We start from the raw sequence: 26,009 nt of genomic DNA, 5'->3' as shown, positions 1-26,009 counted from the left end.
GAAGGTTTGCTAGGAACAGGCTATTCTGAGGTGAGGATAGGATTAGGAGAAAAATGAGTTGGAGGAGACACGGGCTAGATGTAAAAAAAAAAAGTAAGCAATCCTGCAAAAAACTATATTTTGCTTTCAAGCTGCAATTTGGAAAATGAAACTGGAAACCTTGCTTGTTTGTAATGTTTGTGAACACTGTTTAAAGAAAAGGCATCTATATCAATTTTGGATGGTTTTGTCACAATGGAAATTCATGTGTCTCTATTTTAAAAGTCCAGTTTTATTAGCACATATTGTAACATGTAATCCCTTTATGTGCACAGCATAAATTGTTGAGAGCTGTGCAAATGGCCTGTTCATTAGGACACACATAAATGCTTCAGAATTTCCACTAAATTGATGTATTGTTACTTGCTGTAGCTCTTGTCTCTGCCTCCAAATCAACCTCTTTTCAGAAAATGAATAAATCCAGAGCAGGGCTGTTCTATAAAACAAACATTTTGCAGTTCTCGGAGATAACTTCTTGGCCTGAAGACTGGGAGCGGAATGCCTCCCTGCAGCACTGTCTTGGCGGGTTTTGGTGACAAGCAGCTTTTGGATTGTGTCAGGGTACTGCATTTGCTGGGCAGCCTATGCTTTGAGCCTGCTGCTGAAGTCTGCAGTCTTCACATTAGGTTCCCCTGTGTAGCGTTTGATGGGATGTGGTCAGTACTACACATGTATTAACGCCAGTCTAAATTGCTATCATGTTTATATTCTGACTGCAGATCATTAGATGGCCGGCTGCAAGTGTCTCATCGGAAAGGTCTTCCCCATGTGATCTACTGCCGGCTGTGGCGATGGCCAGACCTTCATAGCCACCATGAGCTGCGTGCCATGGAGATGTGCGAGTATGCCTTTAACATGAAGAAGGATGAAGTCTGTGTGAATCCTTATCATTACCAAAGAGTGGAAACCCCAGGTACTGCTGGCCCTCTGTGCAGATACCTCAGCTTCTTGGTACCAGCGTAAGGGATTTATAAGTGCATTTCAAAATTGAGTAAAGCAGCAGGCGTAGGGTTTTAAAACCAAAGTGTATCTATTATTGATGGTAATCTCTTACTGTATGCAGTAGAATAATTTATGAATCTGCACTCGGGGGGAAATATCATTTTAAATCGATAAAATCCAAGTTGAGCAGGTTGCATTGTTGCCAGGTTCATAATGTGGCATTGTGTGCCTGTAAACAACACACATATGTAGTAGATACAAGTATGAACTACAGCAGTGTTCTGTGTATCCCTAATTGTTGGTATTAAATTAAGGATAAACTTAGTGTTAAGTTGAAGTGGGTCTAAGAATAGCTCCCAACACAACTGAACTTCCTGTTCTGAAGTCTCCTCCTGCCTCTGAAAAAGACTTTCATCTGGAACTGCAGATAGTTCTGCTGCATGTCAGTACGAATCTGCAGAACCAGTCTGGATATTTATGGTAATCCTACTTTGCTGTTTCATTTTATGTGAAATTTATTCCTTTGAATTATGTGGTATAACTTCTCTTAAATAATTTTTCAAGAAGACCTGTTTCTTTGCTTCTAAGGGGCAGACAGACTAGGTGTGTTCAGTTAAGCACGTATCCCATCCCCAGCTGAGATACGTTAAGAATAGCATCTTTAACTGCTGCTGTTATTTCAGAAGCAAGTATCAAATTGTGTCCCTTAATTAGCGACTTTGGTGTTGCATGTATTTAAGGGTGTTACTCCAAACTGGTTTCTCTTCATTTTCTAGGGTTTCAGTAATTTTATTTTAAAGCTGTTAACGTTGCTGTTCTATTCTTTTTTGTTTCCATTTGTGCAGTGTTACCTCCAGTGCTGGTGCCTCGGCACACAGAGATCCCAGCTGAGTTTCCGCCGTTAGACGATTATAGTCATTCTATTCCAGAGAACACTAACTTCCCAGCAGGTATCGAGCCACAGAGCAACTACATTCCAGGTACTGTATATCTTCCATACAGCAAGCGGAGGGAAAAGGGTCATATTGCACAGTGAATCGTGTCTGTGTATGCAAAGCTGGATGACTGGAAAGTCTTTCTTTCCATTGTTACTATGAAGCTAAGGAATGGGAACCTATACAAAAATAGATGAAAGCTGTAAATGTAGACACACAACAGTGCTGTTTATAGTTTTGTTTTGTTTTCTTTTCTTTAAACTCACCTCTTCCCTTCAGTAGTACATACTCAGTTAATTGTGGAATCTAAAGCTGAATGTTCCTTTAACAAGTTTAGATTTGAATGAAATTCAGCCATTTTAATTTCAGTAAAACTCTCTAGATTTCTGATGGAATTGAGCTCTTCTATTTATGTATCTCTTTTACAAGCAATTTACACCTTATTTGCATGGACAAGCTATGCAGCTGCACACCAGGAAAGGAAAAATACGTGGACAGAAAACTGTCTACACGGCTTAAAGTTTTATGGGACTGAAAATTTGGATTTTTTTTGTTTCCCCCTCTCCTCTGTTATTCACAAATATGCTATGGCTATCATCCTGATTGTGCCAGCTCCTCCTTTCAGCAGTCTGATGAAGAAAAGTAATAAAAAAGAAATTTAGCTCCTTGTGAATAACAAAGTAAATGTTTTTGGTGTCTGAAATCCAGACTTTGCATCCAGTTGCAATGACAGTATGATCATTTTATGCTTCTAGAGACACCTCCTCCAGGCTATTTGAGTGAGGATGGAGAAACTAGTGACCACCAGATGAACCCCAGCATGGATGCAGGTAAGTCATCTTTTGCCATTTGCTGCAGCTTTCTAGGTCATATCAGAGACTCTTAAAGTTTTTTCTTTGGGGCACTGAAGATCAGATGGTGGTTTGAGGTATTTTGTCCCTGTAGGAGTGCAAAATGTAGCCTGACATCTCATGTAAAGCACAGGGCTGTATGTTTTAGAGCTGCTGGTGAAAGGTACAGCATGTTCTTGTTCTCCCCAACATCCATCATTAGATACTACTAAGCAGGAGCCTGAAACAGTGGAGACTCATCTAAGGATGATAGTTTGTGTTGTATTTGCATCTGGGCATCTGTATGCACATGAAAATTTTGCACGTAGCTGGCACTTTTCTGCAGAGCATTTTTCTGATCACTTAGTTGTTTACATACTTAAATGTCCAGTTTAACTGTATTTGAAATGACCACTAGCAGATTCGTTTTTAAATGGGTTTATAATTTAGTGCATTTATCATTTAGTCTGCATTCTCGCTCATTGCCAAGAAAACAAGTAACCAGGTTTAGAATGAGCAGCTTTCCAGTTCGTGCTAACCTGTATCAACACTTTAAAATTAAACATGCAGGTCTCATCTTTCTGGGAGAAACTGTTTAAGGTATCTTGTTGATCTGAGTGGTGTCACTGCTTGTGAGTAAGAATCACTGAATCAGACTCTGAATTCATAGAACTTTTGCTTGAAAAGCAAAAACACATCCTTGGTTAGAAGGGCTGATGCTTTACAAGAAGGATATGCAAATACATGGCACTTTCATACAGACAGACATGCAGAACCTAATTAATGCAAATACTGCACACAAATATCTTGGTTTCTGTGCATGTCTTCAGCCGTAGAACATACGTGGGATTCTAAAAGAGGGATGACTGATTTGCAGTCTTTCACCGCAGTTGTACAGATGGAGGAAGGCAGTGTGGGTTGGTTTGTCTACATGAAACACAAGCCTATTGACACAATCCATTTTAGTGCATACAATTATTGGTAATGTGGTTGACATGTGGAATGTATGTATGACTTTTTGAAAGTGGACTGGAATAGGCTGGGCCTGGAAGATGCTATAAATACCCAATTTATGTTCAAATGCTATATCCCTTCCTTCACATGTCATGGACTTCCCTCTACAGAAAAACAAATTTTAAAGAAACCAGCCAAACTCAGTGTGAGAGGAAAAGAAAAAATGGGCTGTACCACCTGTCTGCATCCATGTGGCATCCAGAGACTGTGGAAATTGCTCTGGACATCCAAGTGCAGATATTTGAAATATATGCACAGAATTTGTGGACCAAATTGAAATGATTGGGGATAAAATTCTGACAGTCATTTGGTCAGATCTGTATAGCTTGATACAATACTGCATTGTCCCAAAACCAGTAAGATTTGTTGATATCAAGTGGTATGTTTTCAACTGTTATGCGTACGTTTTGTGCCTGGCAATGTAAAATTAAGCTCTTAAATGCCCAGCTAACTGGGTTTGACTGTAGCTGTCATGATGGTACCTGGACCTTTGATAACTGCAAGTGAATGTAAAACTGACAACTGCGTGCTCAGTTTTGAAAATTAATGGGTTAAGCTTAAGTGAATGCATTATGAAGATGCTTAGCAGTATTGCAGATGTAGCAAGTTGATATAAATAATAGCATTTGGAAGCTCATGTAAAGAGTAATCAACATCGGAGAAGCTGCTGGTGTCACAAAATGAGACTTAACTGAGAAGTGGGTTATCCCTCCAGCAAGCCTGGGCAGCACTGAAGATTTTCTGCAAGTGTTTTTCCTTGTGTAGATGCCATTCTAATACTTATGATGTCTTGATTTTCAGGTTCTCCAAACTTATCACCAAACCCTATGTCTCCAGCACACAATAATCTGGGTAAGCATGTGATTTTGAGAAGTGTGTGTAATTACAGTCAAGCTACTGACATTTTAATGATGATGTTATTTCTTGAGGTTGTGCGCTTTTGATGAGGTTGTGAGCACCGTTGATGTGCCTTTCTGCTAATCCTCTTTACTGTGATAACAGTGGTTCATAGTAACTCTATATGAAATAAAGAAATCTGAACTTACATCAGAGTTAAATAAAGAAACAAGAAATGTTGGCAGACAAATACCAGAAAGAATGAGTGAAGGGCTGCTGCAAAAATACACTTACTTGATTACGTGAATTTGCAAGGAATATATCCGTCTGTTTTGCTGGTGGGTTTGTGTCCTTATATTTTTAAAGGCTGCAGCTTGAGGTTAAATTTTGTCTCCTGGAAAGTTACTTTGTAAATTTGTAGTGCTTACTGGTCTCTTTTACAATACACCAGAGCGTCTTGCAATTTTTTTTAATTTATTAATTTGGTGTTACATTCATTATAGGGCAAATGCTGTTATCCACATATTGTGGACAGGGGGCTGAGGTTCAGAGCTACAGATTTGCCTGCACTGCTTTGTCAGCTCAGGCAATCAACTGCTTGACTGAAGGGCAGCAAATGCATTACATCCTCATCTAAACCCAGCTCAGGAGCAAACCCATGTCCCCCGCAGAGCAAGTGTGCAGTTACACAGCACAGATAGGCATGGCCTTGAGGGTTTGGGTGGCAGTGGCTGGGGACTCCTAACAAAACTATGAGTGCTAGGATGGTGTCAGATCATAAGGTAAGTCTACCTGAGGGGCATCCCTGGACTGCATAGGGATAAAGCGGCCCAGAGCCCTCATGTCCCAGTGCCCTAAACCACTGGAACAACTGATGGCCCAGGAGTATAAGTTGTTATAGTACGAAACTGAGCGTGGACTGAGCAGAGCAAAGTGGAGAAGGCTCAGAGTTGGTTGGTGCTGAAATGGAACATAGTCCAGTCCTAATAGGCCACTGCTGTCACTGATTCACTCCATAAACTGTAGAAAGTAAACAGGAGGAAAGCTGAAGAAGAAGGAATAGCGTTTGAACAGGGCCTTTACCTTTGAGATACTATTAGAGGTTTTGTGGCTATCTCTGAACCTCTGTTGTCTTCTCAAATGGCTCTGCCCTTTATTTTCTTACCTACAGACATAAAAGGTCTGATCTTCATCAGTTTGAGCTCTTACCCTGTTTGAAATTGCTCTCAACGGTCTGTCATAAAAAGCACTCACAGCCCTGGCTAGCTGCAGGATCAGTTCTCTAAATGCTCATTAAGCCAGCAGACAGAGGCCACTTGAGATTACTCTTGAATAACCATAGCCATGAAGTTTACATATGCTTTTAATCCTGGCACAGAGTACTTTGACACTGCTCCAAAATTTGTCAGTCATTGGCTGACTTGTAGGTATCTTGGGGCTGTTGAAGAGGGGATTTCTTTTCTCTTCCCCCCCCCCTTTTTTTTTTTTAAAGCGTAGGATATATTGCCACGGTGCCACTAAATTTTTATTTGCTTTAACTGTTAAAGCCTAAGAAGAGAATATATGGCTGACTTATTTTTGTTTCCTTTTTTCTTTTTTTGTTTGAATCCATTATGCTTCAGTGTGCTGCCTAGGAGTTGATGAGAATTTCTAGCAATTTTTTTCAACGTAAAAATAAAAAGCCAATTACATGTAACAAAACCAGCCTGGCAAGCTGACTGTGGCATCTGCCTTACATAAGGAAAAAAGGAGTTTCTAGGAAAGAGGCCCCAATGCATATCCTTTCTAACAAGGATACTAGTTATTAACACATGCTGCTCAGCTGATGGGCCTGTCAGATGTCTAATGTGCTGTCTGGTGACAAAAACTAAGTAGGAGCAGGTGAAGCTGGTTAACCACAAGGAATCTCTTTGTAGTCTAAGGAGCAGACATCAGAAAAGCATTTTAACTTACCAACATTAAAAGATAACTTTAAGTTTTGCAAGCCAAATATTTATTGCTCTTAGGCAAGAGCTTCCACAAATTAAGAACTTCTTGTCTCTTTTAAAAATTTTATTGTAAATTTTTGCATGTGAGGAAGCTACAAAATAATAAATGAAATGGCACATATCTAAGCAACTCTTAACGACTGTCAAATGACAAAGTTGTCTGCATCTGTACCTTGTAGATGGCATATCTAAAGGAGCTGCCTATAGCAGTGTAGGTGAAAACACCAGCAGCCCATCAGACCTTCAGCCTGATGGTCTCTGCAGCCCAGAAAGGAGTTACATAGACTGTAAGAGCAGAACTACTCAGCTTTGCAGGTTCTCTCTCCTGTTAGAAGTTACTTGGTGGCTGGTGACCTGCAGTGTTCCTGCTTTTGCTGTGCTATATAATTCTGTGGATAAGCAGAATACTCCAGTGTCTAGGGCTGTACTTTCATCTGCAGAAGTTTAATCAGGCTTTCTCTGTATGTTTGTTAAGAAAACTGAATAGAAATTTAAAAAACACAACAGCGTGCGATGAGGTAAATTACCAGCAAGCTCTCAGCAGCAGAGTGCAGTGGGCTTTTGTGGTTTTGCCATTAGGAAAATAAAGTCACAGTACTGATGTCTGTTTATTTGACCAGAACTACCTGAAGCTTTTAAGACAGTTTACTTTCTGTAAGCTGAACTTTGGACTTAAATCCCATCCAGAGAATTACAAAGGCAATAAACTAGCATGAAGCAAACCAACTAGGACAATAGAAGCAAGGTTTGTTTGAGGTGCAATGTGTGTATTTCAGCATAAAGCTGTAAGACTGTAATATGGGGTTGAAGGAACTTAGGGAGTTTCATCTCCCCGTTCACAGGCAGAAAAGTGTTGCAAGGTAACGTACTGTTTTTTTTTTTTTAACTCCTTTCAGCTCGTGCATTTGATTTGGAAGCATTTTAGTTTTGGTCCAAAATTTCAGTTGTAAATTTTCAGTTGTCAAACATAAGCTTTAAGTGGAAGTTATAGATATCCAATGTTCTCTTCTGTGTTACTGAAATACAAACTGGAGAAAATACAGAAAGTAACCATAATGAGAGTTGCCAGCATTATGTGGACATTTGGAATGAAGTCAGGGAGTTTATGCTGGCCAAGGGCCAGGCCTGAGGTTGCATGCATATCGTTATTTGGAGTGAGGCAGTCCCTTGGTGTACAGGAAATCCATTGTCAGTGTTTGCTCCACAGAAGACTTGACGCAAAAGCTGTAAATGAAGTAAGCACATACCCTATGGTCAAATCCATCAGTAACATAAGCCTCTGTTACTCTCTGTGTTGAAACACTATCTCCCAAAGCAGTGAAAAGACAGCCCTTCCCAAAGTACAGAGGGGAAGGGAGTATGCACACCTATTTATCTTTTTGTTTCTGAGGAGGGAGTTAGAATTACTCGGGCTGCAACTAAGACAGTTAGATAACATATATCAGTAACTTCTGATATACATTGTGTATCAAACGCATTAACTGAAACTAGGATAACAACCGCTCTTATGCTTAGAGCACACATTGTAGAGAGTACAAAGCAGCCAGCAGATTTTTTTCCTCTGCAGCTGAACAGATAGTACTTCCATCTTGTAGGGAAGATGCAATATGGGTAGCATCCCAATATTCAGTGGACACTTGTGAAAGCAGACCTGTAGTGAGTCAAGGTTGAAATTGTATGGAGACAATTCAGGCAGGATTTGCTTGGTTTTAGTGTATCGTGTTACTTAGTTGTGTACCTCCTCAGGATTCTTTGGTTTTAGCAGATCTACGTTCTTTTACTTTTCCCCAAACAGTAAATCCATAAACTGAAAATTAATGTTCAGGACAGCTCTAATGTAAGAGGAAACTTGCCCATCCCATGACAGCTTAAGCTGAAGCCTAAGACCACAAATCACAGGAGAAAGCAGCATTATTAAAAGCTTGGTTGCATTTTTTTAGAGACAAGTTTTTCTTCAAAATAGGATTTGTTGGTTTGTGTCTTTCCTCAAATTGCAAATAAGCCGGAAATAAAATTTCTGTGCATCCTTCAGTAGGGAATCCACAGTTCCCTTGAGTCGTAACCAAGCGGAGGTGGTTTTTGAAGGAAAGGACCACAAAACCATAGAGAGCAATACAGGCTTCGGTGTTTTTATAACTTGAACAGTACCAATCTTGAGGACATTACTTAAGGATCAACAAAAGTTGATTTGATTTTTCTGGAGCTGAGCAGCCTTTCAATTAAAAAGGCACTTGCTGTGGAATAAAAGCACAGTTATGTGGAACACAATCTGTTTTCCTAAGTGGGTGGACACACTTAAGAGACTCTGATTAGTGCTGGTATTTGCTGTACCTCTATACAAATTGCACTGGAGCCATGTGAAGCCCAGAGTCAGTTACGATGTGTACAGATTACTGCTGCACGCCACAACTGCTAATTGATGACATGAGGCTGGTATTGGAGAAATATGCCTGATGTGGCAGTTTCCAGTGGGACAACCAAATATGTTGTACAAGAGAAAAAGGCAGAGAACAGTAAACTTGTGTGACTCCTGGGTATGTTCAATATCATCTGCACATATCAGGAGAGGGGCTTGCTTTAAGCTATGAAATTGTTTAAAATGTGATGAAACGGCAGGTATGCTTACCAGATCTCTTAAATTCATGTAGCGACCACTGTTCTGTTGAGCTGCCTTCTGTTAGCTTTTACTTTGAGCATTATGTCCTTTTCTGTAAGAGGAAGATAGGCTTTTGCTTTTGTGGGTGTAAGGTGTGGCGGAGAGCAGGAACATCGGGCTTTGCTTGTGATAGAGCATTTTTCTTTTGGATGATGTAATTAAGGAAAGAGAGACTGTGAAAGAACCTGGGAATGGGTATAAGCTCCAAAATTCACGGACTTTGAAGATCTGCTAAGGATTACAGAGTTCCCCAGATGCCCTTTTATTCAATTCCTTACTTGCTGTCAGCAAAGCTTGTAACAAAGCAGAAACCAAAGTTTTTTTCTGATTATTTGCTGCTTTGGGAACTGGCACACCACAGTAATGGAGGGCAAAACAGCATCTTTTGTCTGAAGCCAGGCTGCTTCAACCTGTTTCTAAAGGTTACAGAGTAACAGCAGGTACCAGATGAGAAATTACCCTCAAACCTCTGTAGAGACACCCTCTTCATCATGAGAGGAGGCTGGGATGGTAAAAACCTGTCTTTGATTTTTTGGAGCTGATCTCTTAAGCCCCAGATTCGCCTAAGCCTTGCAGGAGCAACAGATGGGAAAGCCTATGGAAAAAGCTGGGTTTTGCTGCTTGGTGTTAACTCTTTGGCCAGATGGGAAGCTGTTGTGTTCTGCTTTTAAGCACCATTTGAACGGGGATGAAGTGATAAATTGAGGGGAGGACTGGAGGGAATTCTTCTCTTGCTTTTATTTCTTGCATTGAATTTGGGGAATAAAGCACTTATCATTTAGCTTAGTCTGCTTTCCACTTCCTCTGCTCAGCAGATTCTTGGCTTGCAGCAGGACTGGGCACCATCTAGTGCAGTATTTCCAAGAATATTTGACTTGAGCCTTCCTCTGCTGAAATCTCATTGGCTTCAGTGGGAGCAGTTAAATAATTCGAAGCCATTTGAATGTCCCGCCTTTCATGCATATCAAGTATTGTCTTCCTGAGACTGCCTCAGCCTCAGTTTGCTCATGAACTTTGGTCCTTTCGCTTCAGTCCACAGGCTGTGTCAAACCATAACCCCAATAAGAGAGAGGTGCCATCATCTATTGGAGAATTGGATTTTCATTTCATAATTTGAGATTAAATGCACTGGAAGAAAGCATCTCATTTTTAAATCACTTTGATGCCAGTGTTATGTACAATTTGGTGCACATTGCAGACAACTCTACTGGTTTCATCAGTGCTAGAGAGATCATAACAGAGTCAGTAAGAATAAAAGTTGGATTTGCTGGGTACTTGGTGTAAGTGCACAGCATTAGGGTTCTGGAGACCTGTGCTGTTGAAAGCAGGTTTGTGGTCTGCTCTTTCTAAGGTTTTCTGTTTCTTCCTTTTCTGTCCTTTTCTTGTCTCTTTTTAGGGTACTGGCTACCTAAAAGTGATCCCACATTTTATGGTAAAGCTAACTTTATTTTTTAAATTTTCTCCAAGTATGAAGACAGTTAAGTGACACCCCACTTGCTAAGTGACTAGTTTCTTTGACTGTTTGTGATTGTTCCATGTGCCAAAAGCTTCAGAGGTGATGCAGCTTTCTAGCTGTGGTCCGTTAAAATCTGTCAAATAATTAAAGTTTGCTGGTTAAAGTGAGCCCAAGGAATGAAGCAGAACAATATTTCAAAACGGTTGCTTTTTTTCATCCCCCTTCCCCTCCTGAGGGCCTGTGATTCATTTTGCTTTTTATTTTGTGCAGATCTGCAGCCTGTTACCTACTGCGAGCCAGCTTTCTGGTGCTCGATATCCTACTATGAACTCAACCAGCGAGTGGGAGAGACTTTCCACGCCTCTCAGCCCTCTATGACTGTGGATGGTTTCACTGACCCATCTAATTCTGAACGATTCTGCCTTGGTTTACTGTCTAACGTGAACAGAAATGCGGCAGTGGAACTCACAAGACGACACATTGGTAATTTCTAGTTCCTTGGTTTAGTCAGCGTCTTTCAAGGTGGAATGTGGAGACCTGCATGTAAAGCTTTTTATTTAGCTAATTGGCACGCACCTTGGTCAGTTTTAGAACACTGCGATGTTTGAATATCCATGCAGGCTGATCTTCCATAAAGGAACACTAATTATATTTTTTCATAAAAGTATAATGAAAAAGTGCACTGAGGAACACTTAAAATTGCTGCATGTAATAGAGACAGAATTTAAACTTTTACATGCACTCTTTTGTATTTGGATGGATGTTAGTGATAGTCTTGTGTATTCCTTTTCCCTCCTGCACTATTTTATTTTCCAACTGACTGTTCTTTTATAAATGGAAACTTAGTTTCTTGTTTTTCATCTCAATTTCCACTTTTCCTGCTTATGCTGCAAAGTAACATGCAATGTTGTTTTCAGTTAAACTTGCACTAAATAGAATATCCCAGATTTATGCAATTTTACTAAAAGGCAAAATTGCTTATGTTTTGCTGTGTTTTGTGCTGACTTCTATCAGAAATGAACCTCCTGCTTTTTGTCCTGATTTTGCTCCCCTTTATACCCTTTCCTGAGCAGTAAACTTTGATACAGGAGGATCTTTCCTTACTTATTTCTAATATCAAAAAACCCCTAACCCCAAGAAACCCACCAAGATTTAGAAATCAGTCTTTAAATTCAGCAGGCTCCTTATGCTCTATGGAAGAATAAAAGCAAGGTATTCAGATAGGAATGTAAGACTACAGCAAATGTTTATTTGAGCAACAAAGATGTATTCTGGAAATTTGTTTCTTTATTAACTGAGATTTTAATAATTTGTGTAAACTCCTATGGGAAATGTATGTTTGTCTTTGTATACAATGTAATCTCAAGCAAAAGGCAATGATTTTAAAATGTATAATTTAATTCCAAATCACTAAATAAATAAACAGTTGTATCCAGCTACAATGACTTTCAGAAAAGGTTGAAAACCATATGCTAACTGGTAGAACATTCATATGGAAAATATCAGAGACATGTATGTTTGGAGTACGCAGGCTGTGAGGTGGTAAATTTATGCAGTCCAGGCTGTGATTGACAGTGGGGCCAGAGAGTGCAATTCTGACTTTATAAATTTGTCCTCCTGCTTTCCTCAGCTTAACTCACTTGCAGAGCAAATTTATTGCTCCCTATGGGAGTACCCAGTGGGCCAAAAGAGGTGGTTTTCATTTTCCATCACTCATAGTTTAGCTGCTTTTTGAGAGCTGCCTCATGCAGAGGTTGTCTACGTCTATACCAGCTCTTCTTGCACGTTTTGCAGATGATTGTTCTAAGCTAAACCAAAACTGTGCCATGTGTTTCCTAGGAAGAGGAGTAAGACTCTACTACATTGGCGGTGAGGTATTTGCCGAGTGCCTTAGTGACAGTGCCATTTTTGTCCAGTCTCCCAACTGCAACCAACGCTATGGCTGGCACCCAGCAACAGTTTGCAAGATTCCACCAGGTAAGGAATTATGCCCTAGCTGTGATCCTACATAGGCTTCACCTTTTGCAAACAGGGTCCTGCTATGAAAAGCAAGCTCTTTGTCAAGGTAGGTATGGATTTGTTGAGCTCTGTTCTTGACAATAATCAGAAACTTGAACCCTATGATAAGCAACTTGACAACTCAAGCAGGGCATTTTTTATAGCATAAAGGATGAAGGTACCGATAAAGGAAGCTACTATGTATGCTCCAACAATTGTTTGTACTTTCATACAAGTAGGAAGAAATAGTACTGCAGGATCTAAGCAGAACTAAGAGCAGGATCTGCCACTTGTTCCATGCAGTGTTTTATCAGTCCATTATTGTATTGTAATGTTTATAGTCATGTTTATAATTTTGTTTATACCTTTCAGTAAAAGAATATAATGTAAGAAATTTTTCTTAATTTAGAGTCACCCACAATAGATTTAAGTTGTTACTTTGTTCTGTAGTAAAACTTTTGCCCCCCTTTGTGAATTAGTTTTATTCTAGGGAAATTGCATTTGCAGGCACCTTGTTGTTCTGGTTACAGCAAATGTATGTCTAAAGTATGCTAAAAGATAATAAGACATTTTATTGCATCTATCTAGGAAGAAAATACTTTTTTGTTGGATACATGCAAAAGAGCTAGAATGAGAGGATGCCGTTCGAAAGGGAATTTAGCTATTTAGCTAGGCTTACAAAAGCTGATTTTTTTACAGTTAGAAGTATGTATATATTTGAAAAACGAACTTTTTTGTTTAGAAATATTTGAATGAAGATTGTCTTTCTTTTGAGAAGAGATCCATACACTGCAAGCTCTGGCCCATCTTAACAGGTTTCCTTTCTCAGATGCTTAGGAAGCAGCTGTCAGTGTTGCAAACATGACTTAATTCTCCAGCCACATCACAAGAGTCCACCGCGGCTGGAGTCAACATCTGAAGACATAAACAACCCACATTTCTGCTGTAGATTCATCTAAGGCACATTTTTTGGACTCCAGCTCTCCCCATTTTTGCCACAGTCTTTGGCCGCCTTCTCAGACTGATCTTCAAATCTTTGCTGGGTTTGAAGCAGTTTCTTTATTCCCTTGTTGACAAGATCAGGTACCCGCTCCTCCCAGGCACAGTCATGGAGAGACCTGTTCCCATCTAGTCCTGAAGTCTGAACAGCTTGGCAGTCTGATTCTGATCAAGTTTTTTGCTTTCCTTGCCATAGCTCTTTCTCTGTGCTCAACCTGGCCCTGATGCTCTCACCCTTCTTATTTTCCCCCCTTAGACTGCAATATGCATGACACAGCTTCCCTTCAAACTCTCTGCAAGATACATGGCTCTTGGGCTGTGCTCTTTTATGGTCACAAAAATGGGTAGTTGTTTCTGCAGCTGCTGAGCAGTTGCATGCGGTTATGCTTTGCTATATGGAGTTCGACCCAAAACAGATGACAGTATGAGTCCAGCCCAAGAGAGTAGGCTCAGAAGTGATTTTAGAAAAATACAATTCATCACAGTCCAAATAGTTGTTTTTCAGACTTGGCCCATATGTAATCCCAAATGAGCATTAGTTGTGTGCCAAGTTTGAGAGTTTAACTTGTTTCTGGTTATCTGGGAGAAAGCAAGCATGGCAACACTTTTTTAATAGTTGTGTATTTATTTATTTATTTAAACTGTGAAGAATGTTGTTATATTTCACCTTTATCACATAAAACAGTTGAATAAGTTGGTTTTAGTCTTTTAGCTGTGACTGAACATAGGGGGAAAACTCCCGTTTTAAAGGAAAATTCTTTGGTGCGTGATAGTTACATTTAAGAGAGGATTATAGCAGAAGCAGCTCTGCTACCAGCCTTTTTAACCCTGAGAACTGGTTTCTGGCTTGCCAGAGCAGTTTCACTTCAGAACTTCTGCATTCTGCTGACGGACACCGTGTAAATCCAAGACCAGTGAGTTCCCATTTTTAGCTTGTGCATCCCTTTCTTTCAGGCCCCATAGTGATTGCCATTAAGTGTTGTGATCATAGTTAGGCTTTTAAATTACAGTATGAGGGAAATGACTGTAAAGGAGATAGAAGGAGGTTCCACACGAGGATCCCAAGTCTGGTTTCATAGATAGCAATCTGCTGTGTGGGCACTAGCATTAATCATTCCCTGTCCTGTAACATGGTTTTCTTCCTTTTCAGCATATGAGCTGTGGAAATGTGGCAACCTTGATTGCTTTTTCTGAAATGCTGTGTTTAAACAATCTGTGTATAGTACCACATGGTCTGAGGATATGGGAAAGCAGCATTGAGTTTCTTTCCATCCTCAGAAAGAAATGGATTTCTTAATCTAGTTAAGCTAATGCCTTGTTCTTGTCATGTTCTTTTTTCACAGGATGTAACTTGAAGATTTTTAACAACCAGGAATTTGCCGCTCTCTTGGCTCAGTCTGTAAATCAGGGCTTCGAAGCTGTGTATCAGCTGACCAGAATGTGCACAATTCGAATGAGCTTTGTCAAGGGATGGGGAGCAGAATACAGGTCAGGCCTTTTGAATGAAACTTTGCGGTATGCCTGTGCTTGCCATTGCCACTCCTGTATTTCACAGCCTAGGACAGTGTTCTGCAAAGCTTCTTTACTCAGCTTTTAAGGTGTGGGGAATTAGCACAGTGTCTCTTCAGTAATGCAGATAGGTTGTAGTTGTTGAGAATGTGTTGATCTCCTCTCTTTTCCCATCCTATTTGTCTAAAACATACATCATGTGATACACCTGGAACAAATACACATGTGTATTTGGTCAGTGTTGTATGAACCAAGAGTTTTACCTGAAGCACAGTAGATAAATCCAGATGGCCTGTGTCAGAACTATTACTTTTTTTTTTCTTGAAATTAGATGTGTATTTATAGTTTGAGTGTCTTATGACTACACTGTTATCAGGACAGGATCAGTGTGAGTGCTTCCTAAAAGATATGGGTTGGGTTTGATGCTTCTTTTATCAGGGACTAATGGAATTAAAATAAAAGCAGATTGGCTTGAAAATTTATATTTGGAAGAACTGTTAGAGTTGCTGCAAAATTATAGTTAAATCTCCTTATCCTTTCCTTAGTGCTTGTCATAGGGCAATTGCTTAAATGTGACTGGAGGCAGTGGGAGAAACAGTGTGACTATTTTTCCCAGTGAATATTGAAGATAAAAAAGGAGATGCAGTAGGGTCTGATATTTGGGATCGATGATGTGGTTATCCTGACAACACGGGGACAGTGGAGACTGTGAGGGACAGAGTACTCCATAGCTTGTGTTGCTGTTGCTCCACTGCATTAGCAAGCAAACATCCCAAAGTAGCAAAAAGGGAGTGAAATCAGTGTTTAATAGTACAAGTAGGAGAGACGAAATTCATTGGAAAATGAATGTAGTTTTATGAGAGAGAAAGCTGGCAAGGATTTAAGCCAAATGTGATTTTGAAATACTTACTTGACTGCGTACCCTCTAATTCTGTGGCCTTATTTGAAAATCTGGGGGCAGTCCCTGTCTCCCAGAGCAGCAAGGCTCTCTGCTGATGCTCCCCTTGCACAGCTGCCTGCAGCAGACGGGGGAGATGCCATAGTATCAGCTGGAGCCTGGACCCTGCACATTACTCTCCCACTTTCTTCATTTCTCCAGATGTTTGGAGTCCATTTTGTTTTGAAATTGTCCTGCACCCTGGCCAGAGCATTTCAGCCCTGGCTCGCAGCCACGGCTCGTAATGAAATCCAGATGAGCATGACTTACGGAAAGTCAACTATCTCATTAGAGTACTGTAGTCAGTGAAACCCTACGCCCACGCTGACTGCGCCGAAGCTGCTCTCTCACTCCTTCATTTCCTTGCCACAAAATACTACGTCTGATTACCTTTGTCAGAGCACGTTTAGTTGTTGAACTGATTCATATATGAAGAAGTTACTGTGGGAGCTGCATCCAGAGCAGTGTTCCAGTGATTTCTGGTTCAGCTGCTTAGCCTTTTGAGCAGTCCAGTTGGTGGGGTGTTTAGTGCTCTTGTGTGCCAGGGATTTGGTGGAGGGAAGGGAGGAGAAGCCAATTGCATAAGCAGCCTGTGATACAGAGGTTCTCCTCTGTCCAGTGAGAGCCTGGTGGAGCAAGCTGAAGGCATGGAGAGCTTTTGAGGGTTTGCCTTTCTGAAAGGCTGGAGCCGATGTGTTGGTTATCCAGGTGGGAAGGCAGAATGAAGTTTGCCGTGATAGGTTTGCAGAGGGCAGAAGCGCGGCAGCCCCACGGGTAGTGGGTTTCTGTACAGTGTTGCTGGGACAGTCGTTGGACTGCTTAGTGTTAGGCTAGTTTCAGGCAGCAATGGGAGACTAGTTTTTCCTGGCACCCGGGAGGTTTGTGTGCTTTGCTGAAGTTGACAGAGCGAGAGGTGCTCTGCTCTTGCTGTCCTGCAGTCTTCCTGCCCAAACAGCTCACAAGACACCCCTTAATGCAAAACACTTACCATTAAATCGCTGTATAGGACAAGCCCTGCCCATACACCCACTCTTAGGGCATCGCCTGGCCGGCCAGCTCTGGTCAGCCGCGCCTGAGCTGGGAATGGGTGGGGTGCCTTCAGGGAGCTGCTTCCATTTTCAGTTCAAAGGATGAGCGATACAGATTCATCAACAGAACGGGTTACAGCCCTTGGCCAAAGCCTTGCAGAGCCGTACCTTGGAGCCCCACTCCTCTGCCCTGCCATGAAGGGGCAAGGATGGCGGTGGGAGCGCAGGGCAGCCCCACGGAGCAGAGGGTCCCCTCTTCAGCAACGGTTTCTCCCTGGGTCGTGCAGACTTTGGCTTTTGCCTCCCACAAACAGATTCCAAGGACAGCTTCTGTGGAAAATGAGGGTGTAAAACAAGGCTGTTTCCAGGCTATTTCTCTCTCTTTGTAATCTTCCTCCTCCACAGCAGCTGTCCCTGCCGCTCTGCCTGGAACAAGACTTAGGCCATCCCTCTGCAGAGGAGGGAGAGTCCCTTGCCCTGTGCCTTGGCCTCCCTTCCCTTCCCATGTCTTCCTGCTTTACCATCTGGAGACGTTCCATGGGCTCTGGCCTCAGGGAGAATAACAGAGAGGCAGATAGGAGAGGGGGAAGGTGCTTTGTGGCAGGGGAAAGTAAAAGCATGGTGTGTGCTGACCCAGCAAGGCATATCCCCTTCTACTCTTCGGCCACAGCCGCCAACTCTTGAGGGATTTTAAAACACATGGTTTAATACTATGTTTCTGCTTTTCTGATAGGTTTTGCAACTTTTCACACTCTGCAGCATTTCTGCTTCTTTTTAGGCAGCTGATCACATGCAAATCTGTTGGAGTGCTCCATACACAGCACATGTAGTGTAGGGTTCAAACCTCCAGCGCATCCTCCCAAGCTGTGCAAAAAGGATGCTCAGCGGCAGCTCTGGCTGCACCACAGAGAGGGCTCCATGGGGCTGCAGAAGGGAGACTGTATGGCTGAGTGGTGATCTCTCTCCATCACTTCCACATTCTGCTAAAACCTAAAGATACAGTAAAAAAATATCCTTGTCTTACACATAGAGAAATTTAATTGCTTACGTTGCTGTCTAATTAGGAGAGGCAAGGTCTGCAAAATAAAACTGAAGAATTTTGCTTAGATAAACACCTTTTCAGTGAATCCGATGCTGCTGCCTGTTTTCAGGAATCTGAGTAGTAAATAGGTTATATGGTAAGTTGCTCCTTTGGGATCATAAGAAATGTAAAGAGAAAAGGTAGGGTTTTTAAATAGAAGTTGGCAGCATAGGCCAGAAGCGTGTTATAGAGGAGAGAGACATTCCTTTGGTCCCACATGCAAGACTATTGTCTAAGCAGGAAAGAATGCTTCAGTAGCTGTAAAACCTTTTCACATTTGTGAAGTTTTGTAGGTCACGTTTATGTTTTTTTTCTTCTCCCCCCCCCATCTTTCTTGCAGGCGGCAGACTGTGACCAGTACTCCCTGCTGGATTGAACTGCATCTTAATGGTCCTTTGCAGTGGCTAGACAAGGTCCTTACACAAATGGGCTCCCCGAGTATTCGTTGTTCCAGTGTCTCCTAAGGAAACATCTCGGGGGGGGGGGGGGGGGGGATGACAAAGACTCTGGAAAACGGAATTGGCTTAACCCTTAGGAAAATGCATAGTGCATAGTGAACAAATTCCCAGTTATTGAAGTGATGAGAAAAAAAATCTGCTAAAAAAAAAAGGTGGATTTTCTTTGTTTTGTTTTGTTTTTTTAAACTAAATACTCATTTAAGCCACTTCCACTGAAACTGTTAGCACTTTGGTTACAATGCTATGGGCCATTGCAGTTAGAATTTGAAGCTGAAGTTTATCACAACAGAAAACTGGACTTTGTTCCAGCGGAGAGAAGCCAGTGCTCTGCCTCCAGCCGCGTCGTGCTGTCTGGCTGCTCGCTCTGTGCTGTTGTGAGTATGCAGAAGCCACTGACGGCTGGGAGGAAGCTTTCCATTTGCTTCACACAACTCCAGGCTCGTGTCATGCAGCATCTCTGAAAAGCCAGATACCGTGGGACTTTGGGATGACTCTTGCTCATGCATTCCTGTCACCATCTACCTGATCCACACATGTCCTCCCTGGGATTGCAGCAGTAGGGGGAAAAGGAAGCATTTAAAGCACACACAAGAACTAATTTACCCAGTAATGTTCCCAAAAGGAATGTATTTCCCACGCTGGACTATTAACGAGGAGGCAGAGTCTTGCTTCATGCCTGAGGGACGCAGCTGATACCCTGATGGTCTCAGACTGGATTGACGTGAAACAAAAGGCCAAACTTAGGCTCCTGATATTGCTGCAGTGACTTTTGACTTGAGCTGCTCATGGACAGACGTTTGTTACTTGGGGAGCTCTGGCTGGCTAAGTTAAGCCTTTGTTATTGTGCAGCCTATTTGCATTAACTACAGAAAGTTTGTATTCTATTTTCTCAGTATGTTGAATGGTATCTGCCACTTCTGAAGTCTTAGGGGCTTAGTGGATTCAGTGTCCAGGTCAGCTCTAGTGATGGAAGTGAACAGGCCCTTGCTGCCATTTTCAGAATATGCAATTTAACAGGTTATCCCATGCAATCACATCTGACTGCGCATGAACCAGGACATCTCAGACACAAAACCCCTCTGTTTAAAACTTATTTCAGCTGATTAAAATGCTCTGAGATGTAGTTTTGCCTGGAGAAATTGGGAGAGTGTGTATTTACTTGTATTATAAAGTGTTCATTTTAAACATACATGCTCCAGACTGTTTAATATTTTTTCCCTGCAGCAACTGTTATGGCAAACAACTTCCACAACTGGAAAAAAACCCTTAGCACTTGTTTTTAATGGTTCAAATTTGCCAAATAAGTCTTATAACTTTGTCAGTGCTATCCAATTATCTGTTTCTTTATATCTGCATTGAATATCATATGCATTTGTGCCAAAATATTAGAAGGGGGAGGGGAGAAAGTGATAATCAGTTTCCTATGGAAATGTTTTTTGTTTTCGGGTTTTTTTTTTCATATACAAAGGACACACACACAAGCTAGGTCTGGCTCTGGGAAGGACAGACTCAGATGGACTTTACAATGGTTTGTGTTAAGGCTTTAGTCCTGCAAAATTCTGTGCTCCCAGAGGCGAACGCGAGCGGCCCCACTGAGTTCAGTGGAAGTTTTCCTGCATGCCGGGTTGAGGTTTGCAGCTTCAGAGCGCCCTGGTCCCATAATGGGGTACAGACTGGTAATAGCATTTCAAACGCTTATCAGGAATTTCCATGTACCAGCCTATCTGTGAGAGAGGCTTTTCCGATGTGCTTGTTGCTTTGAGACCACTCTGTTTATCAACCCCACCACCAGGTTTGCAAAAAAACCCAACACTTTTGGACCTGAGGCATTGGCAAGACAGGGTACGAGGTGCCCCTTGTTTGGTGGACACAGGAAGAGATGATCCGAGAGGCTCGTTGCTAGTCTTTGTTTTACCAGGCATATGAAGGGATGTTTTAAGAGAGTTTTCTTCCAGAAACAAGAAATGATATTTTGTCTATGAAATTTAAATTCTGAGGAAGACTTTCAGTGGTGGATGTGCTCCTGAATGATGCAGGCACTTTCGAATATCCTCTTGTAGAATTTTGACTGGAGCTTTTCACTGTGCAACATGGCTTGTATCATAGCGCTGGAGGTTTTCTAGGATTTAAAAATTTTTTTTTTAGTTTTTGCAATGTATCTGATTTTAGATAAATCTCTGATTGCATCGACTTGTGCAATAAGAGCAGCTGTATAAAATAGTATTTTCTAGCCACTTAAAAAGTAGGTCTGTCTGTCATTGTGGATTGATTTGGCATATACTTTCAGATACAGGTTTCTAACATGGTTGCAGACAAAAATTTATCCGGACTTCTGTGGAAGTATTTGTCTTGCTGTTTTAGGAGAGAGGGAAAAAAATCTGCTCTGTAAAATGACCCCAGGTTTCCTCCCTGAGTGTCTTTAAGTCATATTTGCTTATTTTAGTGAACAAACTGTTTCCGTTGTCCACATAATCATGGAGGAAGTTGGACTCTGTGGTGCCTTGTGCATCAGCAACAAAAATGACATCTTAAATTCCAGTGCCAGAGAGTTCATTGTATGTGATGGTGTGTGCAGGAGCCCAGCCTGACCCAGAGGCTACAAGCTGGAATAAACCCTAACTTTAATATGAAGTTTGCACACAGAATTGCCTCCTCAGCCAAACTAAGAATTGGACCTGGATTTCCACTAGGAACCAGATTTATATCTTCTGCTTGATAAAGGATAATTAATTGCTAACCGCTTTTAATAGAAGCCTTTTGAAAAACAGGATTCAGATGATGCATAAAAACTTTGGTTAATCTCACCTCATCATCCCTTAAGTAAAATGACTTCAAATGGAAAATGTAAGCTGGTCTAGCAGTACAGTTAGATAAAATTGAGATTATCTCCACTAAAGTATTAATTTCCTCTCCTCCCCTTTGTTTACCTTCTCACTAATTCATAAAAGCTTCATGGTTTCTAAAGTTACCTTATAAAGTCAAATGGAAAGTCCTGTACCATGCAACAAACGAAAAGATGAAGGTTGGGGAAGGGGTGTGATCCAAGGGACATTACGGCTGAGTTTCTTTATATGTTGCACAGTTGAAGTGGACTGTACAGATGAAAGCTAATTCCCCTGCTAGATCTGAAATGTGCTTAATCATGCCATTCATGTGGACACTAACGAAAGGGAAGAGGTAGCATTTGGCTGTAGATTATTGTAGGCAGCGGTGCCCCAGAGGTGCACGTGGCTGCTTCTTGGTTTTACTTTTTTCTAAAACTTTATTAAAGTAGCTTTGATATGTAGCACAAATGTATGCAATCAACCATGCCCTAGCTTAGATTACATATCTGTACTGGAATATCTTCTCATTTAATGGTAGTCTTGGCTAGTTTTACCAGGATTTCATACATTTTTGTTACTAGTAGAGAGTCACTAGCAGGAACTTTGACTCTTTTTAATTGGTGTAGCCATACACAAGGGCCTGGCTGCTGGCAGATGATATTGATGGCCTTGTGGTTTTAAATGACTGTGGTGATTTTTTTTTTTTTAATTATTATTAATGTATTGAACTGAATTGCAGTTTGTATTTTGTGTTAAGCTTGTCTTAGAAGTAATCCAGTGCTGTCCATTTGATTTAATCACCAGGAATCAGCATGTGTATGTACAAAGATGGAGAAATCTAATCGTAACAAATTTCCCCAAAGCTCTGGCTACCCATATATGCCATGAAAAGAATGGGGGGTAACCTTTGAGAAAGAGTTAAACAAATGAGTTTCCTCTCCCCTTAAGGATCAGCGCAGTTTGAACCATGCAGGGGACTCCTTTGCAGGGTGAAGAATATTCAGGACTCCATCTCAAGCAGCAAGTATTGACATCTGTGTCTTGTGCTACTTACTAACTGGAAAAGCACAAGGAGCAAGAAGAACACAGCTCAGTGAAGGACTTCAGCCATATCACAAAACATCTGTGAGCTTTCCTAGTTCTCCAAGGTACTGGATAGGTAGGAGGAATGGAGTTTCACAAATAAGCTGGTAAGCTAGAATGAGAAATAATTAGTCACTATATAGTAGTTGATTGAGTGGTATGGTTAAGAAATTCAGTATATGTTTTTTATTAAGTACATGCTTTTGTATTTATGTTGTCTTTCTTGAATATTCAGATGAATCGAATATTTAATTTTTAACAGAAAGGGCAATTAAGGATTCAGAGTATTAAATCTTTCATATGTTCCTTTCTGGTGATTGCCAGAAATTAGGCAGTCACTGATGTGAGAATGAGAGACCTCAGAACTGAGCAACAAACCCTGACGAATAGAACAGAACAAGGACTTCTCCAGCAGAAGCCTTTGCCCGAGTTGCTGTTTTATCCTTTAGCAACAAGTCAGGTTCCCAGATGGGAATTGTGCTCTTCAGATTTATGAGGCTTTAAAAAGAAAATAACATATTACTCCATAAATGTTTTGGTTCATCTTACGTTTCCTCCAGTACGTGGATACCAGGAGTCTGCACCAGCCTCTGCTGCTGAGATGCATCTCGTTCACTCTCCCAATGGAGGCAGCCTACTTTCTCCACTCTAGATTGAACCATTCCCCCTTTGATAGATATGTATGAGCATGTTGGCATTAGTGTTTAGATTTTCTTAACCTGAGATTGTATGTTAATGACCGGTGATGTCGCCTACCTGCTTTAGCTTGTTAAGCATTATTCACCTATTTTGTTACTAAAGGCCTGTACTATGTATGCCCTCTTATTTCATATGTGAAACTGTAAGTTCTATTTTTGACATTTTAATAAACTTTGATTTGAAAACTGAGGCTCATGAGAAAATAAGGATATTGTAAAAACATATTTAAGGACACAAACCGAAAGCATTTGGAGTTTTGAAACCACAGATAATTCAGAGACGGCAGCATCTTTAGGCATGTATAATGAAGGCTGTTCCCAGTAATTCGCACAAGATCTCAGTTACAGGTAAGATCTTCATTGTTTCTACAGTTTGGACAGTTTTGGTCAAGAATTTAAAGCCAGATATAAAAAATAGTAAAAAAAATGCAACTAGTTCTTTTAACTAACAGGATTCAAAGGTGAGTAGAAGTGGAGCGCTGTGGCTCAGAGGGTTTATTGTCAAATTGCTGGAAAAGTCAGACATAGCTAAATATTCATTCTTTGGCCAGTGTAATTACCTGTAGCTGTACTTTCACTTTACGGCTATGAATTAGGAAACTCCATTATCAGAAGCATAGGAGCTGCAGTGGAGAATTTAATGCTTTGTCCTTGGTGTCTTGTCATGAGGCAGACCCTAAAATACCTCTGGTGTCTCTGTGTTGAGGAGTTGAAGTCCCGTACTGAAGACATGTGTTAAGCCTCTCAGCTGTTCACTCCTGCAGAACAGAGGAAGGCAGGTGGATGAGCATAAATGTGGTCTCCGGTCCCTACTGCATCAGTGATAAGGTGTTAATGCTCTTGGGACAGCACATGTTCTGGTCCGGCTCAGTAGCATTCATCCAGTCAATGTGTTACCTTACTGAAAAGCATGACTTCTCTCAGACCTGGTTTCAAAGTGCACCACTGTTTCATCAAATCAGAGAACTGATGGTTAGAAGATACTACTGGAGGTCTCTAGTCCAACCTCATGCTTGATCCAAGACCGTTGCCAACACTGGATCAGGTCAGCTGGGCTTTTGTCCAGATAAATCCTGAAGAAAAATCTTGAAGACCAGAGGTCCTACCACCTCCTCCCCAGATAAGCTGTTCCATGGCTGCATTATGTTCCTGCCTGAATCTCCCAGGCTGTATTTTTGGCTGTTACTCCTTGTTATAATGGGTTTCTGGAGTCTGTGGTCTCTCTTTGCAGCAATGACACTGCTCCTCCCTGCCACTCAAGGACAGCATTGTTAGCAATCGCTATGGTCAGAAATGAAACAGTGGCCAAGCTTGAGCGGTGGCGGCTGCAGGGTGGTGGTGGAGTCCTTTGCACCCACCTGGTCAGCTCTGAGAACTGGATGCCAGGGATGTGTCCCTGCTGCTGTTGTCACTACTGGGACTGCACCTAGAGGTGAGTGGGCCATGAAATGTCCAGCAAAGCAGCTGTTTCAGTAGAAAGCAGGCAGGCAGGGCAGGTGCTATACTGGGGGAAAAGAAACCCATATACGCTGGCATTCAGCTGGCCTCAGAGAAGGCATTCTCCAAATAGCATCACTAACTAAGCCAAGGCACACTATGATCTAATTCTGTGAACTCCTAATGTTCCTCCTAGGGTTTCACTGAAATGCAGATATTTTTTTTGTTTTTCCTGACACAGGATTTACGAGAATACTTTTTCCACTCAGTTTTCCAACAATGTGGTAATAAAAGGGTCTCAGCCAGGTTTTGTACTGGGGTTGCCAAAACTCAAGTGTGATGTAGTAAATCGGCTCTGAGCTGCAAGTTCTGCTAGTTGTCACCTGAATATATCATGGATTTCAGTATCACAGTCTTCTCATCTGCACTGGAAATGGGAAGCTGAAGCAAAATACAGGTTTGGTAATAAACGAAAAAGCTCAAAGCCATAGCCAAAAAAAAAAAAAAAAAAGAGTGAATTGACATTGCATGGAGGTTTTGGTTCAGGCAAAAGTTGGGTAACAAGCGGTTGGTTTGTACTGACAGGAAAGTCCTCTTGCGAGTGTCATCCTAGAGCTTCACCAGGACTGCAGCCTGGCTCACACAGCAATGCCTGCTTTCCAGACCTGAATCGGGAATGCCCTACCAGCAGCTGGTTATTCTGAAACTTAGGGAGTGGTGGTGGGGGCTCTGGTTCTACCCTCGAGATGGGTGGTTCTGTACCGAGGTTTCATCCCTGTCTCTGGGCTTTCTCTGGGCTCAAGGGAGGTGCTTCTCCTCCCCGGGTTCTGCAGGAAGCTTCCCTGCACCAGGCAGCTGTATTAGGCCGGCTGCAGGGGAGGGAGGGGAAAAAGGTGAAAGCAGCGATAGCGAGCCCCACCACGGCTGGGAACCAGAGTCTACCACCACAGCACCCACCTTACAAAGGATATAAACCTTTTCTTTTTTTCTTTTTTTTCTATAATATACTAATTGTGGGTATTTAGGACAAGGTTTCCATGAGTCCAAAACACTATTGGAGTAATCCATTTTTGTTTGAGATAAACATTACTGTTCTTGTATGCAAGTAATATTTTCTCCTTTTCATAATTAATTGAACACAAGATTTCTGTAGCCTTTAGTTGGAGTTGGAAGTTCACTAGGAAACAGTGGCATACTTGGAGTCTGTCAGTTTAATTCTATACTCAATTTACTTAAAATGACCTAGAAACTAATCACAA

The 26,009-nt window shown here is 41.4% G+C and overlaps 1 protein-coding gene across 1 annotated transcript in view; it reads left to right on the top strand.

Moving 5' to 3' along the window:
- SMAD3 (SMAD family member 3) overlaps positions 1 to 23,503 on the top strand; it is a 79,345-nt gene extending 55,842 nt beyond the window's left edge. Inside the window, exons 2-9 of the mRNA XM_052809111.1 lie at positions 759 to 952; positions 1,827 to 1,961; positions 2,672 to 2,746; positions 4,562 to 4,612; positions 10,968 to 11,180; positions 12,537 to 12,674; positions 15,038 to 15,182; positions 18,590 to 23,503. Coding sequence (XP_052665071.1) covers positions 759 to 952; positions 1,827 to 1,961; positions 2,672 to 2,746; positions 4,562 to 4,612; positions 10,968 to 11,180; positions 12,537 to 12,674; positions 15,038 to 15,182; positions 18,590 to 18,713 — 1,075 coding nt within the window. The 3' untranslated portion in view covers positions 18,714 to 23,503. The remainder of the gene's footprint in view (positions 1 to 758; positions 953 to 1,826; positions 1,962 to 2,671; positions 2,747 to 4,561; positions 4,613 to 10,967; positions 11,181 to 12,536; positions 12,675 to 15,037; positions 15,183 to 18,589) is intronic.
- Positions 23,504 to 26,009: the final 2,506 nt, after the last annotated feature.

The sequence above is a fragment of the Harpia harpyja genome, chromosome 14, assembly GCF_026419915.1.
Source record: "Harpia harpyja isolate bHarHar1 chromosome 14, bHarHar1 primary haplotype, whole genome shotgun sequence".
Classification (NCBI taxonomy): Eukaryota; Metazoa; Chordata; class Aves; order Accipitriformes; family Accipitridae; genus Harpia; species Harpia harpyja.
This window is presented reverse-complemented; position numbering and strand designations above follow the sequence as displayed.